This window comes from Ascaphus truei, chromosome 14, assembly GCF_040206685.1.
Source record: "Ascaphus truei isolate aAscTru1 chromosome 14, aAscTru1.hap1, whole genome shotgun sequence".
Classification (NCBI taxonomy): Eukaryota; Metazoa; Chordata; class Amphibia; order Anura; family Ascaphidae; genus Ascaphus; species Ascaphus truei.
The window spans coordinates 48,412,493-48,431,947 of record NC_134496.1 but is presented as its reverse complement, the minus strand read 5'-3'; the positions used below and the strand labels follow the sequence as shown (position 1 = coordinate 48,431,947).

At 42.4% G+C, this 19,455-nt stretch overlaps 1 protein-coding gene across 6 annotated transcripts in view; it reads right to left on the bottom strand.

Moving 5' to 3' along the window:
- The window catches only part of PLD1 (phospholipase D1), a 98,681-nt gene that overhangs the window by 13,892 nt on the left and 65,334 nt on the right, over positions 1–19,455 (bottom strand). For all 6 annotated transcript variants that reach the window (XM_075570787.1, XM_075570788.1, XM_075570785.1 and 3 more), the window contains 10 exons: positions 19,110–19,220; positions 18,093–18,296; positions 17,386–17,605; positions 15,204–15,332; positions 12,835–12,953; positions 12,584–12,697; positions 5,848–5,958; positions 4,453–4,541; positions 2,492–2,605; positions 237–286 (listed from right to left, as the gene is read on the bottom strand). In XM_075570787.1, coding sequence (XP_075426902.1) covers positions 237–286; positions 2,492–2,605; positions 4,453–4,541; positions 5,848–5,958; positions 12,584–12,697; positions 12,835–12,953; positions 15,204–15,332; positions 17,386–17,605; positions 18,093–18,296; positions 19,110–19,220 — 1,261 coding nt within the window. The remainder of the gene's footprint in view (positions 1–236; positions 287–2,491; positions 2,606–4,452; positions 4,542–5,847; positions 5,959–12,583; positions 12,698–12,834; positions 12,954–15,203; positions 15,333–17,385; positions 17,606–18,092; positions 18,297–19,109; positions 19,221–19,455) is intronic.

Sequence of the window (19,455 nt, the reverse complement as noted above, 5' to 3'; positions counted from 1 at the left end):
ACCTGCAGGCGATTTCACAAACGTCATTACCATTTTTATTAAAATAAAACATGCTATTTTTTTGTAACAAAAATGACGAACACTGAGAACTCATTGAAAAACATGAATGATTGCAGAACAACCCTTCAGTTAAAAAGTAACTGATGGGAATAGGTTTTTTTTCCGTCCATCTCATTATCTGGTACACCATTCCTACAATGGATAAATAGAAAAATAAAACTAAAAAGATAACTCACTTTCTGCTTTCACTTGTCCGATGATGGAATTCTCTCCCCTGCAGATGGTTCTATAAATATTTTACAAGGAGAGAAATGATCAGTCAGAAAACAGAGATGCTAGAAGCCGAGCACGGCACAGATAGAAAAGAACAAAACTGTCGGGAAAAGTTCATTTTTTTTTTTTAACAAAGCGTCAAATAAAGAGCCGAAGCGGGGGGCAATAGGTATGAAAGGAACAATCCAAGCAATATCCTACATGTTTTTCTAAATAAATCAGTTCTGTAGTATTAGAGAATACTTATTAAAAATATAATAATAATAAACTCTTAATGCCATTTTGTATTAGTTTTAATATACTGAGCTTCCCCTGATTTCTGTAGCAGTTTTTAGCTCACCTCCCCAGCAGTGTAAGATCTTTGTAACACTTTCCTGTTTGTGATCATTTGTTGCCAATGTTCCCAGCAGTTTGAGTTGCAAATTGGAACAATAGATAATGTTACCTTAGTAATATAAGAATACATTGTAGCTGCTGAGTTACACTGACTGAAGGATTCATTGAAATTGAAAGGCAGCCATTTGGTGTACTCTGGAAAGCAGGATCTTTGCTGATTGATCACGGGAAAACAAATCTATTGGCTGCTTAGGTAATTCATTTTCACTAAAGGTAATCAAAGGCTGCATTTATTAAAGCAAATGAATAAATATATATATATATATTTATTTCTTTTAAAGTACTGCTTAAATTTCCTCTTGAAAGTTACACAATTTTTCCATGTACATTTATTTGTGCTACTGCTATATATATATATATATATATATATATATATATAAAATCAAAAAATAAATAGATGATACCGTTCTGTGGCTAACGAAATGCTTTTATTTGTGCGAGCTTTCGAGATACACTGATCTCTTCTTCCGGCGATCGCCGGAAGAAGAGATCAGTGTATCTCGAAAGCTCGCACAAATAAAAGCATTTCGTTAGCCACAGAACGGTATCATCTATTTATTTTTTGATTATTGAAGCTCGGCTAACACGGTACTGATACCTCTACATATATATATATAGATAGATATATATATATATATCTATATATATATATCTATATATATATCATGCTAACCTTGTGTCTTACATGCACAGAGGTTATTTTCACCTACACATTGATGCATTGAGTAATATTATCACAGTGCCAGTGATAATATTGTGCTGCCTCCCCTCTAAATTCTCTGCTATCCCCTCCTGATCGCTCACTATCTCAAGCAAAACCAGAGAGGGGCCGGGCACCATGATACATTGATGCAGTGTTCGAATGACACAGTTTGAGACGTTTATGGAGCAACGTCCAGTCGGTCACATCCAGGTGATGCTGGCTGAGATATATAACACAACTGAAACGGTAATAATGAAAAGCAGACACAAGAGGGCGCAGTGACAGAAACCGGTCACAAATAAAATGGTCGACAGGAGTAGTTATTTCATAAAAACAGATGGCACTGAAGTACAACTAATGCCCCAGTATTATGAAGATGCAGATAATAATAACTGTGGGACCAATAATACATCTAGCTATTTTTTTGTCTTGGTTTTATAGCTTGGAGACTGATATAAAAACCACATTGTGTGTAAAAGTGTTATTCCACAGCAGAAAAACGCAGCTCAGCTTGTTTCGCTCTTAAAGCCGCATTTAATTGAAAATGAATTAATTTTTTTATAAAATCAGTGGTGTAGTATTAGGTAATATTTAATGCATTTAAAAATGGGGTTTTTTTTGTCCCTTTTTAATATTTATGTATTAAGCTTCTTTCGGTTACTATTGCAACTCTTGCGGAAGCGACGCCACTTCCTCTATTGAAATAGTCGGCCATATTGCGTGCCCTGGGAAGCAGGCTCTTCGCCAATCGATCACAAGAGAACGGAATCGGTCGGCAGCTTAGATAATTGCACTGCCGCAAAGGCAAGGAACAGCGCTGCAATTACTAAACCAGCAAGACAAAAAACTGGCGAGAGGAAAAGCAGCTCTAAGTTCCACTCGTACGGCCCCTCTTACACCTCTGCCAATCCACCGTTGCAACCAGTGCAGAGTCAAGAGAAAGATTTATATCACTAGAGGTACAGAAGATGGTTTTATATAGAAATCCCATGGGATTCTGGACTGCAAAGTATTCATTTCTGGGGGGGGGGGGGGGGGGGAAATGTCACGTCAACATGGCAAGCAATTTCTGGTTCCTAGTCGTTAGTATATAACGTATAGTATATAAGTGTATATAACCTGTAATTGAAATGCATGACGGCCTGCAAGGCATTCCCGCCTCCTGTTGAAATATCTCCTTCAAATCCAGGCAGCAGAGGAGTTATCACGTACACTCGATACCTTTTGTTTTCCCTACAACACAGAATGGGATGAACGGTTAGCTGCGCTGAGAGGTGGAAGGTGCTGCGGCCCTTATTCTATAAGGCGTGACCGCGCCGGTCTGGCGTTACCGCGCGGAAGCCCTCATTGTCTTCACTTCATAGAACAAGGTGCTTAGTCTCTTGTATGCTGAGGCTGTTATTTGAAAAGAACTAGAGATAATGCAGGTGCAGCAGAGAATGTCTCCCGAGCACATTCCTGTCTGTCTTTGCTGTCAAGTACAATTCAAGAACAACATCAAATGAGCAGGTTTCTTTTATTCAATTTTTCAAGAAGTATAACACACATACTGTATACACACACACACTAAACTGCTTGCCACTATCTATCTATCTATCTATCTATCTATCTATCTATCTATCTATCTATCTATCTATCTATCTATCGCGAAGATAGTGTTTTTCAACATAGATTTCTAAAACCCTTGGGTTTCCCGGGCATCCCTATAGGGTTCCTGGTAATTTGCAGGTCATTTGAAAGTTGTACCAAATACAGAAGAATTTACAATGCACCTGATCTCAGACGCGCTATTAGAGAGGGTTGGGGTTCCTTACAATACATCTGATCTCAGACACGCTATTAGAGAGGGTTGGGGTTCCTTACAATGCATCTGATCTCAGACACGCTATTAAAGAGGGTTGGGGTTCCTAACAATTTTACAATATACTTATAGGGTTCATTAAACAAAGAAAGGTTGAACAAGACTAATACATGTCACAAATATGTATATCTACCTATTTATCCGAGTGTGTCTATACATATGTTGCATAAAGGTATCAAATGTTTATTCCCTTTCACTTATTTGAAATATATATATATTTCAAATAAGTGAAAGGAAATACAGTGTGTATATATATATATATATATTATATATTTATATATACATACACAGACACAGACACAGACACAGACACAGACACAGACACAGACACAGACACAGACACAGACACAGACACAGACACAGACACAGACACAGACACACACACACACACACACACACACACACACTTATGAGCAAAGCAGAAAAAAGTTAAAGGGTTTATAGAGAGGGCAGACATTTTTGATACACAACATTCCACGGAACACCCAAAATCTTCCTTAAACGGCCAATTGTTCCCTATCTATTTACACCCTATGACCGGCAGGAACAGAATATATTTCGTCAGACCAGCATGAGGGCTAATTTGTGAGTTATCAACTATGTCCTAAAGTATAGCCGCCCATACCCGTTGGTACTCAAGTAGCCTCTGAGCAATGAAGTTTACCATTTAAACGTAATGTACGTATATCACTATATTCTGGTGAATTTGAGCAAAAAGCTGTACCTCCCTTGGCATTGCAATTTCTTCAGGGTGGGGCTTTTTTTTATTGTTATAATGCCAATTTCCCAACAGCCGGATTAAAGGATACCAAGTAAGCGCAGTTTCAGAGGTCCCGCCGCTCTACGTTACCCTCCGCATTTCGTTTAAAGGATCAGGTCAGGTATTCAGCATATCCCAGCTTCAGCACAGGTGGCTCAATCAGAGGCTCAGTCTTTGACGGGGCCTCTGATTGAGCCACCTGTGCTGAAGCAGGGACTGATTGAGCCATCTGTGCTGAAGCTGGGATATCCTGAAAACCTGACCCGTTTGGGGAGAGCTAGAGGACTGGAGTTGAGCCCCCCTGCATTATAGAATAAGCTTTAAATGAAATGCTGGAGCGGTGCACCCCGATATAATGCAATCCTAATAATTGGAATACCGCACAAGTTCATTCTGCTTTTAGTCAGATACTGTTGCCACATAAAAAGAATGCAATAACGCTACATTCCAACAGATTACCTGTGCGCGCGGAGTATTCTCTGAGCGATGGTGTCTCCAATCTTGTTAAAAACAACTTTATTGTCAGCACAGCTAATAAAAAACTGGTTCTAAACAGGAGGGAAGAGAAAAGCAGCACAAAGAAGGAGGAGACCGTTACTGAGCAGTAATACCGCATTTAAAAGTCTCTTTAATGAGATTACAAAGTAGAAAGGCTGTTGGCATGCAACTATGGGGCAGGAGGGCAGTTCTGGGGTAATATAACGGCACCGTATGCATCAAAGAAAAAAGTCCCATTGAAAAATCAATAGGATTCTTTACTTTGATGCATCTTGTGAGGTTGTTTTACCCAGAATTGCTTTATGTAGCAACAATCTCCGGCGGTTACACATCTTGCATTTTTCATTAACCGTGACCAAGATATCACAACAATCTTGTAACCTCGTTCACCTGCAGCAGGAGAGGCCAACTCCAGTCCTCTAGGGCCTTAAACAGGTCAGGTTTTTAGGATTCTCTGCTTCAGCACAGGTGGCTCAATCAGTGGCTCAGTTCATGACTGAGCCACCTGTGCTGAAGCAGGGACTGATTTAGCCCCTGCAATATGGGAATCAGTATCACTAATGGGCAGCCCGTGCCCATCAGTGACCTTGTTACTACAAATCAAGTGCAGAGGAGCATTTCAAAATACTAAGATAATAAATGTAATATATTTTGTTACAATATAAATGGGGTCATACTTACTCTGCCATAATTATACTTTTACAAGAGTGAATTAAATGTAGTCACAATCACTATAGTACAATATGGTGCACTCTAGGAGTTATCACTTCATTGAGATAGCTGTAACAATGAACATTTAGTCACTCACTATGGGAATCCCACTCTGTGTACTCTACTCGTTTGACCAGTGAACACTCCAGCAAAATATCTGTCTGTGAGTAGGTTGACTGGCTCTGCACTTCTTTTACCCAGACTGTACTGAAAAACTGTGTAACACGGCAGCCATAACCTTACAGGGATCCATGTTGAAATGGACAACAAGCATAAAGTGACTCTCTGTGAGTGCTCATTTGCATGTTATTACCCAGAATCCCTGGCTGCAGTAGAAGCAGTGTATGCTAAGAGAGATAATGGGGAAAGGCAGCTTTGCAGACCTGTCTGAGACATGTGCATGTGCTCACACGTGGGCCTTTTAATTGCACTAAATAGAAATAAACTTGTGACATTTTGATTGTAATTGGCTGTGTTGGAGCAGGACAAATGCAAGATAACAGCCCAGGAGAACACGCGTGTGCTTAGAGTTACATTATATACGCGTGAGAAATTCAAACAACGTAAACATGGGCTGCTACCTTACGCACAACAGTAACACAACAAGCTGATTTACACCAGTGTGTGTTCTTTGTTTGCACACACCTCGATATAGATGTAGTGTTTGCTGTTCTCTATCACGTGCACGTACGCATTGTGAATCGATTCTTCATGGTACTTAATACCCGCTGACCAATCGGCTGCAGAACGGAGCACCTGAGAAGACAGGACACGGCAGGGGTGAGATAGGCCTGGGAAGCCAACTCCAGTCCTCAAGGGCCACATACAGGTCAGGTCTTCAGGATATCCCTGCTTCAGCAAAGAGTCCAAGCTTGAGCCACCTGTAGTGAAGCAGGGATATCCTGAAAACCTGACCTTTTGGTGGCCCTTGAGGACTGAAGTTGGCCGCCCCTGAGATAGGTGATATAAAACATGATGTACATGACACAACCCAAACATGTATATAGAGAAGCCATATACCAAATACACAGGTGTGTACTCAGTGATGCTCTACAATCTCCTCCAGCACTGAAGGGGTTGGAGAAACTAGATACAATGTGGATACAGACACATCAATTATCACAGATTAATGAATCATGAGACTGTACATCCCCACCCATTAATCATTACCTACCTAGCTCCTGGGCAGGCAGCCCTGCCATTCCCCACCATCTCTCCCCTGCACTGAATCTTCTCCCATTACTCTTGCTAATGTGTTTGCTCATTTTGAAACTTTAGTAGTAATAGTCAATCCTGCATTACCTAATACAGAGATATACATCACTTTCTTGTGACATTTTTGAAGCTACTAAGGGATTTCAGCTGTACCCAACAAGTAACAGCTAAGACGCGTATTGCTTTTTGAAGTTCATTAGTGTAAAGATAGACAAATAAAACTGTATTGAATAAGTTGCATTTGCCTTTATGTATGGTTAAATTCTGTGCACATTGTAGTATATTTGAATGGTGGAAGATGTTCTGCACATTAACTTTACAAACCGCACACTATTAGTTGTATACAAGCTTACAGGACCTGCAAGTCTCTTCTTCAGATATTAGAAATATTACATTTAAAGTTCTGCTTTAATTTTCAAATGTAGTGCCCATGTTAAGTACACTCAATGTATCCGACTATAATAAAACATCTTCAAGGGGAATACTATAGCCAATAAAAAGTATAAATGAAACCTGATATATATATTTTGATAGTTGTAGTATGTATATCCAATTTGAATTGCTGCCATGCATTCTACTCATAGCATCATGAAGGCTACTTATAATCCATGCCAAGACGTTGGAATCAAATACTGAGCCTATGGAATCATGTTCATCTGTCTGCAACACTTACAGAGATTAAGCTACACAATGCATTTCGGGCATCACAGTACTGTATAAAAAGGCTGTTCTCCTGGCCACGTCTATAAGGGATTTACTTCATTGACTTTCAATTCAAATACATACTGTACAGAAATAAGGCGCAATTCTCACATTATCCTCCATTCCCTGCTATCCCGCTGTGCCGGAAACGTCAGGGTAAAGGATCTGATTATGGGATTTCTGATGATCACATACACACACACATATATATATATATATATATATATATATATATATATATATATATAGTGTACTTTCTATACTGTACTGATTTATTGTAATGCTGGCAGAGTATAAAGCTCTGTACAACAGCAGTGACTCACAAAGCAGAACAAGCAGCTTTTATAAGAACGTACCAGCACTCACCGAATACATCTTATCATTTTTGCACGGCCTGTGGTGTGCCGGTACTTTCTTATGCAAGCGGCTTGTTCTACTTTGTGATGTTGTCTCCCTGCAAAGGGTTAACCTCCGCGCACCAGATGCACTTCCGTATTGCGTCCGATCATGTGCGCGCACCCAACTCCCTCAGATTCTCAATACTAGTGACCGACATGAAGCACCGTGTGACAAGCCCAAATAAAATGCCGTCATTTCAAATAATACCAGGAAAACATTCCCGGGGGGGGGGAAATCCACAAAGCTCCCATAATTACATTCGATCGGGGTTAAGTGCCTTTCAAGTCAGAGGGAGAGACTTGACCGAGCTCCCAGGCACCCCCCAACAGGTCAGGTTTTCAGGATATCCATGTTTCAGCACAGGTGGCTGAGTCTTCGACTGAGCCACCTGTGCTGAAGCAGAGACTCAGAGACTGATAGAGCCACCTGTGCTGAAGCAGAGACTCAGAGACTGAGAGCCACCTGTGTGTGAAGCAGGAATATCCTGAAAACCTGACCTGTTGGGGGCGTTTTGAGGCATGGCGTTGAGAACCCCTTTTTTCACTGTATTTGTTCTTTTATCATTAATATTTTTAAATACAATTTAAAATCCTTTCGCTAAATTTTTTTTTTTATCTTACTATCTAATTTATTGGACACGAGGCACAGAATAAAAAGTACGCAGGAACTGAGAGATACATTTACTAATGAACTGTAAGGGGCCTTGCTTCTTAGCACTACTTAGTAAAAAAGGCCCTCCGTTTTGAAGCAGGGTATCATATTTCAGAAGCCAAAGACTTAATCCCCGGGCTGCTCCTTGCATGTTTTTATATAGGATTTTCTACAGTACAGCAAGGCAATTTTAGTAATACTTTAAGTCTTAGTCTCATAATTGTATTTTTTTTAATGACATAACCACTTTGTTTGTTTAGAGGGAACCATTTTGCAGTTTACACCAACCTCTGTGTGAGATACGAGCCACATTTTAATATCATATTTTCCAGCACTGCTGGAGACTTTTGGCACAGTGTGAGGGTAAGTGTCACTGCTTTGCCATTTCCTGTTTCCATCTGGTGTTGGCCTTTCCATCTGCCTCTAACATGCATTTTCTCCATTAGAAAGGAGACTCCCACTTCTCTGTGGAAAACCGCTCCCAGAATTGGAAAAGAGCCCGGAGCTGGCTCCTAAATCTGCCCCTCAGTGATCTGCTAACTGGTTTCAGTTTTGTATTCTGTCCTTCACATGGATTGTGAGGGACAAATAACCATAGATACAGTATATATATATATATATATATATATATATATATATATATATATATATATATATATATATATAGCAACTGTAAATATTCCTGTATATTCATTTGCATGTCTTAGACAGGTCTGCAACCCTGTCTTTCACCATTATCAGTAGTGAACAGATAGAGAGAGAACCCTGTATAGCACTCAGGTTCACGCTCTGATGATGAGTGAGTGATTTAAAACATATTCTTTATTAATAGCATATATTAAAACAGTAGGTGTTGGAGCAACGTTCTGGAGGTAGGTTGATCCTAGATAATAGTAGCCGTATTGGCTCCGGATCAATTAGTATCTTATATACCAGATATAACTGTATTGGAACACTGGTAACAGAACAGCACAGAGATCCTGATGTGGACCTGTGTGATAGGTGTGTGCTGCTGGGTGTGCTGCTTTGAGCGGCTCCCTTCTCCCACGTGCACGCGCAGAACAGTGACTGCCTCCGCATTATGTATCTCTAACCGCGAGTTCATGCGGCAGTCTGCTCGTGCAGGATATACAGGCTAAAAGTGCCCCGATGGTCACTTCAAGCCTCTAATGTGTAGTTCCTGCTTAGTGAGTGCTAAACACACATAGATGTACTGATTCATAGTAACCTGCAGTAACACTTAAGCTGCGCCGCTGTTAATGACATTCCAGACAGCAGCATTTAGGTGTACTATTTGTGCCTACCTTCAGCTCATCCTCTGACATCAGATTATTATGACACAGCATCTAGCTATAGTGCCTCCCTGATAAAGGTTCTTATTACCTTACCATCTGCTTACAATTTTTACCACCTACCTGCTACACACAGCCCTAGAGGTCAATGCAGGACACTTACCCCTGCAGTATAGCATTTCAAGGTTACCTCAGGTCAGTCTGACACTTAGTTGGATACACCCTCACATACAGAGTGGCAACTTAGCTGACAGCACATACGACCACTGATAATAACAACATATTTGCTCCCAGTGTTTATCAGCATTTACATACCATACTTACCACCTTATTCAAGGACTTACGCAGACCCTGCCACTATGTGATATGTTCTCTCAGTACCTAATTTAGCACACCCAACAGCACACACCTATCACACAGGTCCACATCAGGATCTCTGTGCTGTTCTGTTACCAGTGTTCCAATACAGTTATATCTGGTATATAAGATACTAATTGATCCGGAGCCAATACGGCTACTATTATCTAGGATCAACCTACCTCCAGTACGTTGCTCCAACACCTACTGTTTTAATATATGCTATTAATAAAGAATATGTTTTAAATCACTCACTCATCATCAGAGTGTGAACCTGAGTGCTATACAGGGTTCTCTCTCTATCTGTTCACTACTGTATGTACACCCTAAGCACCGTTCATCACCCCACCTAACTACTGTGGCTGCAGCAGGGGCCCCCCTATCACCCTAACACTTTCACCATTATCACCCAGCAAACAGCACTTCCACTGCAGCAAGGGATTCTGGGAAATTACATGCAAATGAGCACACAGTGCCACTTTTTATCTCATGCTCACATTACATGAGCAACCCTTAGGCTAAGGCCCCGGTCACGGCGCTCTAATGCGCGCTCGCGCTTTTGGCTGCGCGTTCCGGCGATTCCCTGGTCTGCAGCTCACTGCAGGAGCAGAGACCGGGGGGGGGGGGGGTGGCGGAGGAGTGACGGGGGCGCGGCCATGACGTCACCCGGCAGGTTCGCCCTCATTGGCTGAACCGCCGGGGGGCGTGCCTAGCCACTCGACGCGAGTTCCTGCTCTCAATTCTATTGAGAGCAGGAGTAGCTCTCGTGCGAGCGCTGCGGCCCCCCCTCGCAGCGGGCCCTGCGCCATTGCGGGGAGTTCTCTCGTGAGCGCAGCGTCCGCCACAGCGGACGCTGTAGCAGGCAGCGGGGGCAAGGCCTTAGCCAATGCATGCTGCTTTAAACACAGCTTTTAAGCAAGGACTTGGGAGATGCAAAGTCAGTTAACCCACTCACAGACATGTTTCAACCTTGATGGGTATCATCAGTGTGAGGTTGGCTTGCTGACATTTGCTCAAATGAGATAAGAGTAGGTATATGTATATGTATATGTATGTATGTATGTATGTATGTATGTATGTATATATATATATATATATATATATATATATATATATATATATATAACACACATATACACACAGGAGGACGCTGAGACCTCGTGTTGGACCGAGAGGACCGCGTTGCTGGCAGATGAGAGCCAATCTCATACACGCTTGATTTTGCAGTACTTTTGTGAGTGGGCATTTGTTTGATTTTATGTCCCTTTAATACATATTTTATTACGTTAATGCACTAGGTGTGCGCCTGTTTGTTTTCTTTCTTTTAGAGTCCGCACGCAGTGACGCACCTACGACAGGCGGAGCCAGGCCAGGCTAGTATTTGCTGTGTGTTACTATTTGGAGTTCCCACATACCCACGGCTACCTCATTTCCTAGCCCTCGTGGTGGCGCCGCCATTGCTGGGTAGCTCCCTGATTCACAGCATTTTCTCCTTCTGGCTGCTGCCACTGACAGCTCAGTGTTATACCACGTCACTGGCTGGTGGAACTTTGACTTTGGTGGTATGTACGTCTCTACATCAGTGGTATATTGTGGACAGTTTTCTTCATTGGTTAACCACTTCATCACCTATTGGCCCTGGCTACCTGTCTATCACATCCATCTGTGCTGACCCGCCGCTGTTTACAGATTGTCTCAAACTATTGTGTTTAACCCACATTGTGAGTATAGTTCCTGGTGACCAATCTCTGTTTCATTAAAGTACCCTTCAATTTTACAGTATTATGCTATGGAGTTTGCGCTTCTGTCTTTTTGTTTATATATATATATATATATATATATATATATATATATATATATATATATATATATATATATATATATATATATATATATATATATATATATATATATCGCAGCCTATCCCATAGCCTCTCTTGCATTGCCAGTAAAATCAACCCCACACTGATGAGACCCATCAAGGTCGAAACGGCTGTCTGTGGGTGGTTTTCTGGGTATGCACCTTAACCCTGGCTGTGCTCAAAGCTGTGACCATGCAGCAAGCTTAAGCCTATAGGGAACCATGTTAAAAATGGTTATTGATGCAAAAAGTGACACTGTGTGCTCATTTGCATGTCATTTCCCAGAATCCCTTGCTGCAGTGGAAGTGCTGTATGCTGGGTGATAATGGGGAAAGGCGGGGTTGCAGACCTGCCTAAGACATGCAGATGAGCATACAGTTATATTTGCATATATATATATATATATATATATATATATATATATATTCTGTATATATAAATATTTTTTTTTTTTTTCACGTTGTATTTTATAATACGTATTGGCCCCCCGGTCTCCTTATTTGAAAACTTAGAACTTAAAGAAGGAATCCAAGCAATATCCTCTAAACATATTCTCTAAAACTACTGACTGACCTCATCATTTCTGGAGCAAATACAGGGACAGAAACGGAAAGAGGACTTAAAGCACGTCCTCAAGAGCCACCAACAGGTCAGGTTTTTAGGATATCCCTGCTTCAGCACAGGTGGCTCAGTCAAAAGCTCAGCCACTGATTGAGCCACCTGTGCTGAAGCAGGGATATCCTGAAAACCTGACTTGTTGGGGGGGGGGGGTGTCTTGAGGACTGGAGTTGAGAACCCCTGTCCTAAGCCTTTCATAACATATACAAGGTTTTGCTGAAGCTTAAATAAAGAGCAGTGTTCAGAGTCTTTGAGGAGGTGTAAGCTTCCAGACACCACACGCACCTGCACATTCGCATGCACCGACCCTGGAACCTGGTATGTCAGCTCCTTGGCCGTTTTGTGTGATTTGGGCAGCAAGAACGGGTAGGAGAGCGATCGGTACTTAGGTTTCATGATCTATGAAGAAGACAAAAATAAATAAATAAACAGAAAGAACAAAAGCTAAATAAAGGAAGAATCCTATTTACTGTATATAGAGAGGCTCGTGTTTATAGGAAGGTCAGTGGAAGATGTTGAAGGCAGGCATCGGGTACCTTTGTGAAGTTCCAGCGCTGAATGAAGTGTCTGGCCACGTCACGCGCCGCCTTCCCATGTACCACAGACGCGATGTCATGCCAAGGCATTCTGGGTGTTTGGTACCGGTCAATGAAATCTACACAGAAATGTACTTATATTAACATCGATTAGCTACCACTCTAAAGAGGAATGGAGACATCAGCATCTAGGTCCAGCTATAACCAAACAGTCATTGACACAGAGGCGGCCAACTCCAGTTTTTTAGGACATCCCTGCTTCAGTACAGGTGGCTCAATCAGTGGCTCAGTCGAAGATTGAGCCACTGATTGAGCCACCTGTGCTGAAGCAGAGACTGCTTGAGCCACCTGTGCTGAAGCAGAGACTGATTGAGCCACCTGTGCTGAAGCAGAGACTGCTTGAGCCACCTGTGCTGAAGCAGAGACTGATTGAGCCACCTATGCTGAAGCAGGGACTGATTGAGCCACCTGTGCTGAAGCAAGCGTGAAGGGGCTCCATCGATATACAAGACCGGAAGGAATAAAGCACCGTCAAAAAATGTTGTTATATAACTGAGTGCCACCCTAAGGGCTGGATACACTAAAGCTTCATAAAAATGTTGGCGTTATAAAAGAAAAAAAATGGGATGGCGCCATATTTTTTTTGTTTAAATACCGCCGTATTCACTAACAATTATTTATTCATAAATCGGTACTGATATTCATCTAATTTGCATACAAGCAAATTGCGTTAACTCAGCATAAATAGCCCTGGCAATACAAATAAGCCAAACGTATAGAAATCACTTCTCTTAGAAAAAAATAGTGTTTCTTGCAATACAGAAAATGATAATAATAATAACTTTATTTCATATCGTGTTTTTCTCCCTATGGGACTCAAAGCGCTTCCCAATCAGGGCCGCTTTATACATTAGGCTGACAGTGCCTGGGGCCTACGAACCTTTTAGGGCCTACAATATTTCACTTGAAAAATTACCTAAACAAAAAAAAAAATCACGAAATAAGAGAAAACAGCAAATTTTAATTTAAAATGCCTTCGAAGTATCGATACTTTTAAATATCGAAACAAAAGTATCGATGCCAAATATCGCTAGTATCAAAAGAAACAAGCAAACGATGAAATTAACATAAAAATGAGTAAAAATATCGGGCACAGAGGCCTTTAGAAATAAAAGTGCCTGGGGCCTACGAAGGTCTTAAAAAGGCCTTGTTCCCAATTACAGTACAGCGCGAGATACGCAGCACGTAGGATTGTTACAGACACAGTCCCTGCCCCGCAGAGCTTACAATCAATGTCTTTGGTGCCTTAGGCACAGGGAGATAATATGACCTGCCCAAGGTCACAAGGAGAAGACACCGGGAATTGAGCCAGGTTCCCCTGATTCAAACTCTGTGTCACTGTTTACAGAGTCAGTGTCTTTACTCGCTGAGCCGCTCTTTCTCCCTATATTTTATATTATACCGCCGAGGCTACCAATGCATTTCAAAAGAATATCTTTCAGGCCCCAAGGGAGTTACCATACAACATAAACACTCTACAAATGAAATACTAAATGCACAACAACCCTAACAGTCATGGATTGACCGCGGCTGCTGGCCACTTGGGTTACTAAGGGGTTAATATATTGTTATGTTCTAAATATGATGTATCTTTATCATGTATTTGTATCATCTCTTCTAGGTTGGCTAGTTTAATCTTGCCTATGCTATGCATTTAGTGGCCATTATATACGTACGCAAGAAAGGCTTAATGCCAGCCTAGGGTTGATGATAAAAATTGGCAATATTTTTGGTCGGATATCTTCAGGCGAGTGAGTAGAATATCCCTGAGGTAAGACACCTTGATAGCTGCTTTACCAGCAGCAAAATTGCTTTAGTGAAAAGGGCGTTAAACATTGATCAAGCTTTGGATCTAGGCCTAGGGTCCGCCATCCTCTGAACTTGCCTCTGATAAGCCATGTTTCAGTGCTACAGCTGCAGTACAAGCTTCTAAAGCCTCAGAGATGAAGTTCCATCTAGACTTGAGGAAATGGCCACAGCTGGGGAATTTTCTAAATAGGCGTTCATAATTCAGTTGTGAACAGTAATACTTTGGTATTGCTTCAGCATACTCATGGGGGTATACTTAACTTCTTCAAATATATTATGTGGAATTCTACCATTGGTATCGGCCCTCAAGAAAACAGCAGTTTAGCAGGTTGTAACATCTTTTATTGCACCAGCACAATAATGAGACGTACTGTACATGTTGTCATTTCCCGTGTTTAAGATATCTACACTGTGCTTTCTTCTTGACTTGAAAGCTTGTACAAAAAGCTCTACATCTATAAAGACACGTTACTGTGGTGTAATAGAATACAGAGATTTACCATCAAAGGGTTTGTCCAGCTGAACCCAGTCTTTGAAGACAAAGTTGCAATAGTCCTTCCCATGCCAGAATCGAGTTTCGCCAAGAAGTTCTCCCACACCCGTCTGCAAACTGCGAGCAGATCCCCTACCTGTGAAGAGAGAGCTGTGAGCGGCCGCATTTCTTTATAAAGAAGAAGTACAATGTATCCAGCGACAGTTCATAGAGTTCCTGAGTATTCTATACTTTGAATGCCAATTTTTCCGGTACCTGCCCATGAGGTTCACCTCCGAAAATACCTGAGGAAGGTAAACCAGGCAGCAAACCAAGGATTATAATCTGCCTTCCAAACTGTGCATGCCTAAAGTTCACATACTAATGTAATCCTTCCATGCGAATAAGACACGCAAACACATCTCGCATCAGACGACTTTCTGAGCATCACATTTTGTACTTAAAGGTGCGTTATTGATAAAAGATGCCGGTGTTATAAAGAAAGGCAGTTTGAGGATCAGGAGATCTTGTAATTAATTCCATTACAGGCCTTCCTGATTGTAATGAGAGTGGGACACTAGTGAGAATGGAGGTTAGGGACCATACTTAGGCCTGGGACATAGTTATTTAATCAGTGCGGAGGCGCGCTGAGGCTCAGGGAAAGCGGTGCTTTCCCTGGCCTTACACAGCACGCCGTCCGTGGGCGTGTCGGGGGCGGGCCAGTGACGTCACAGAGCTGGTTCGCCCTCATTGGGCGAACCGCTCACGTGAGTGGCCCTGTGGTCCGACGAGCGCCAAATTTGAAATCTTGGTGAGACCCACGCTTCCCCAAGCGTGCGGAAGCGTAAGCGAGCCCCTGCTAAAGCCGCTCTCATTGCGGCTGCAGGGGCTCAGTGCCGAGCAGCAGCGCGCCTCAGCCTTGCTCACACCACTATGTCCCAGTCCTTAGGAAATAGGTATACTGTTGCCATTACACTCAGGTTAACATGGCTGTACTCTTCTCATCAATATAGAATCCACCATTTAAAAAATTAATAAAGGGCACAGAAAAAAAATTAAGGGGACATCGGTTACATTTGTTAAAGGAGCAATTTATGCAATTTATTTTGATTATTTTTTTAACATAGGGTTGAAGAAGGGGGTCTCCGGCGCTGAACCCCATTCATTTCCACTCTGGGGACCCCTTGTTTCCCCGAGATGTAGACCTCCCAAAGGGGGTGCTGGTATCGCGGCAAAGTTTCATGCTCCCGCGTCACGCGGGCGAAAGGGAAGCTGAACCCGATGACATCACGGCTTCCTAATGGCCGGCAGGGCGTGGGAGCTTTGAAAAGCGGCCATAATGTGAACCCCCGCTACCTATCCGGAGCGGCTACTGGCACCCCTTATGGAGGTCGGTATCTTTGGAAGCAGGGGGTCCCCATAGCTGAAATTAATGGGGTTCAGCTTCTGAGACTCTCTGCTTCAATCCTATGTTTAAAAAAAAAATTGCAAACTGCGTCGCCAGCTTGGATTACCGAGTTAAACCAGGACAGTCAGACTGCGGAGAATGGAGGCGCAAAAACAAACCCCATGTTTGTGTCGCAGACTGGCGCAGGATTTCCCGAAACATTGGTAAACACAAGTCATGGCTCCCAAACATTGCCAGAGAACTTATCCCATGGGCATCGTTTGCATAGACGTTATAAACCATGTGTTTTTCTTATCTTTGTTACCTGTTCTAATTAGCCGCAAAAACACAGAATGGTGACCATGGCGACAGCTTTTATTTATGGACACCATGCGAGTGCAAAACCATATGTGTTTTTTATGTATTTTTTTTTTTTTAATTAAAACTGTACTTCTCTGAGGGCGTTTGGGCGCTTTCTTTTTTTTTCTTTCTTCGTAAATAAAAGTTTTATTTCTTCACATTTAGCAAAAAAAAAAAGAAATGAAGGCCCATAGTTATTAAGTGGTGCTATTCAATAAGACACCGTCCAGTGACAAAGGGGTCATTATGGCAGTTCAAGTTTCTTGTAGTACTGGATGGAATAGCACCACTTACTAATATGGCCCTAAATCCTTTTCTCAGTGAAGGACTGTAATTTGGAGCCCTTCAGAGATGACGTTGCAGTCATGGGATGTGTTGGCCGCCTACTCCAGCACTTAAGGTATTTAATGTATATAAATAAATTATATCATCATAACAATAATAATAAAACAAATCTACATACGTGATTGACTGTCTAAGCTGCTTACGCTGTCCGCGTGATGGAGGTTGTGCTTGTGGAGCTGCTTGTACAGGCTGAATTTAGCAAACTTTTTCGATTTGCCCAGTCCTCGGATTCTCGAGAGGTCCACTGCGTCTTCATCCCGCCTGGGCTGGGAAGCTAAGCTGGTCTTCCGAGCTGCTTTCTCTTCACCATTCAATGCATGCGACGCATCTGATGGAATCTAAACACACAGCCGCTTTATTTCTACGGTCACACAAGAGCCCCTTCAGTTCTCTTCACCCATTTTTGGATTTACCAATTATAATCCAATATAAATGGTTAATGCTACATAAAAACAATATAAATAGATCAGGGGTGCTCAACTCCAGTCCTCAAGACCCCCCCCCCCCCAACAGGACAGGTTTTAAGAATATCCCTGCTTCAGCACAGGTGGCTCTGCCTAAGACTGCACCACCTGTGCTGAAGCTGGGATATCCTTAAAACCTGACTTGTTGGCGGGTCTTGAGGACCGGCATTGAGCCTGTCTGAAATAGATCATTGCATCTTTCTCTCACTATGCCTTTGGCATGTTGGAATGGTAAAAGACCTGTTACGTGGCTTTTCACCAACCCAACGCTGTCATTACTGGTCTAAACCCGTTACTTAGTGACTTAAACGTGAATCCCACAATGCTCTCCTGTCCTAGCTGTTCCTGTATAAGTTTGTACCGTGTTCATTGCAGGTGTAGACTGCGTTGTTATGATTCGCTTGACACTTCCAACGTCGGTCAGTCTGTGTTCATCGTCATCCCATCGCCCGTAAGCCAGATCAATCCCTCCAACAAAAGCCACCGACTGGTCTATCACAATGACCTTCTCGTGGTGGGCCCACAGGTACACAGAAGAGGACAGGTGATCTGGGTGCCTCATGACCTAAAGAAATAACAACAAAAAGACAAGCCGTTGAATCAATGTGCACTGTAGAATGAAACAGAATTGGACGACTGGGTTTGGCCTTTTTGCTGCTGACTTTATGCCCCTGCAACTTAGCCGCCAAGGGACACTTCGCCGCTGCCTTTTCGCCGCTCGCCATTTTGGCCCCATGGTATGTAATTAGCGTTAGGGTAAGGGGTCTGGGGTAAGGTTTTCAAGCTGAGATTTTTTTTGGGTAAGGGGACAGGGGTAAGGTTTTTACCTATTGCCAGACGTCCCGTATATACAGGATTGTCCCTTATTTCATTGACTTGTCCCGTAGTCCCGGAAAGCTGTCGGGACGCATAACTGTCCCGTATTTTAGCGCCTTGACGTCAAACTTACTGTAATGAAATCTGTCATAAAAACCTAATCGATTTCTAATTGAGGGTCAAAGTGACCTTTTCGGATGGAGGTCGCCTTACTAATTACTTATTAAAATAATAAAGCTAGGACACTGCCCGGTCATCTTATAATACCACGGCACCCGCCCGTATAGGCGTTACTTTCTCTCCCACCCCTATATGCGTTACTCAGCACACGTCTTTTCCCGGCCAAGCGCAGAGATGATAAAACCCAAAGAACATAGCGGTCACGCGGAGATCCCATTCAGCGCGCAGCGCTCGCAACATTCACCCCTCATTATAACGTCGCACTTTCATACTGGATTTCGGCGTTCCGCATGCTAAAACCTTAATAGTGGTGACCCTACGCCAAACTCTCCTGTATTAATCTTCCAAGAGCTCCCCCCCCCCCCCGTGCTGTCACTCATACCTTAATGTTGGGGTGCACGCGCAGTAGGGTCCGCTTGCTGTACTCGCTGTTGATCCCCAAAGCCAATTCCACTTCCTTGTAGAGCATGATAAATATTTTCACACCTTGTTGCTGTCGACAAACAACCCGTGGAGATAATGAGGAACCAGCTCTCAAATAAATAACAAGCATTCAACTGAAATCTACATGGATGTAAAATGGTTTTCTACCATTTTTTAAAGCAGCAGTCCAAGCTGCCATTTTTCCCCACCTTAATACGCGCATCAATACAATGCACATAATGATAAGTAATTAGCTATGTTGCCGATCGATCCGTTCTCCTGTGAGTTCAGTAAAAAGCTGTCAG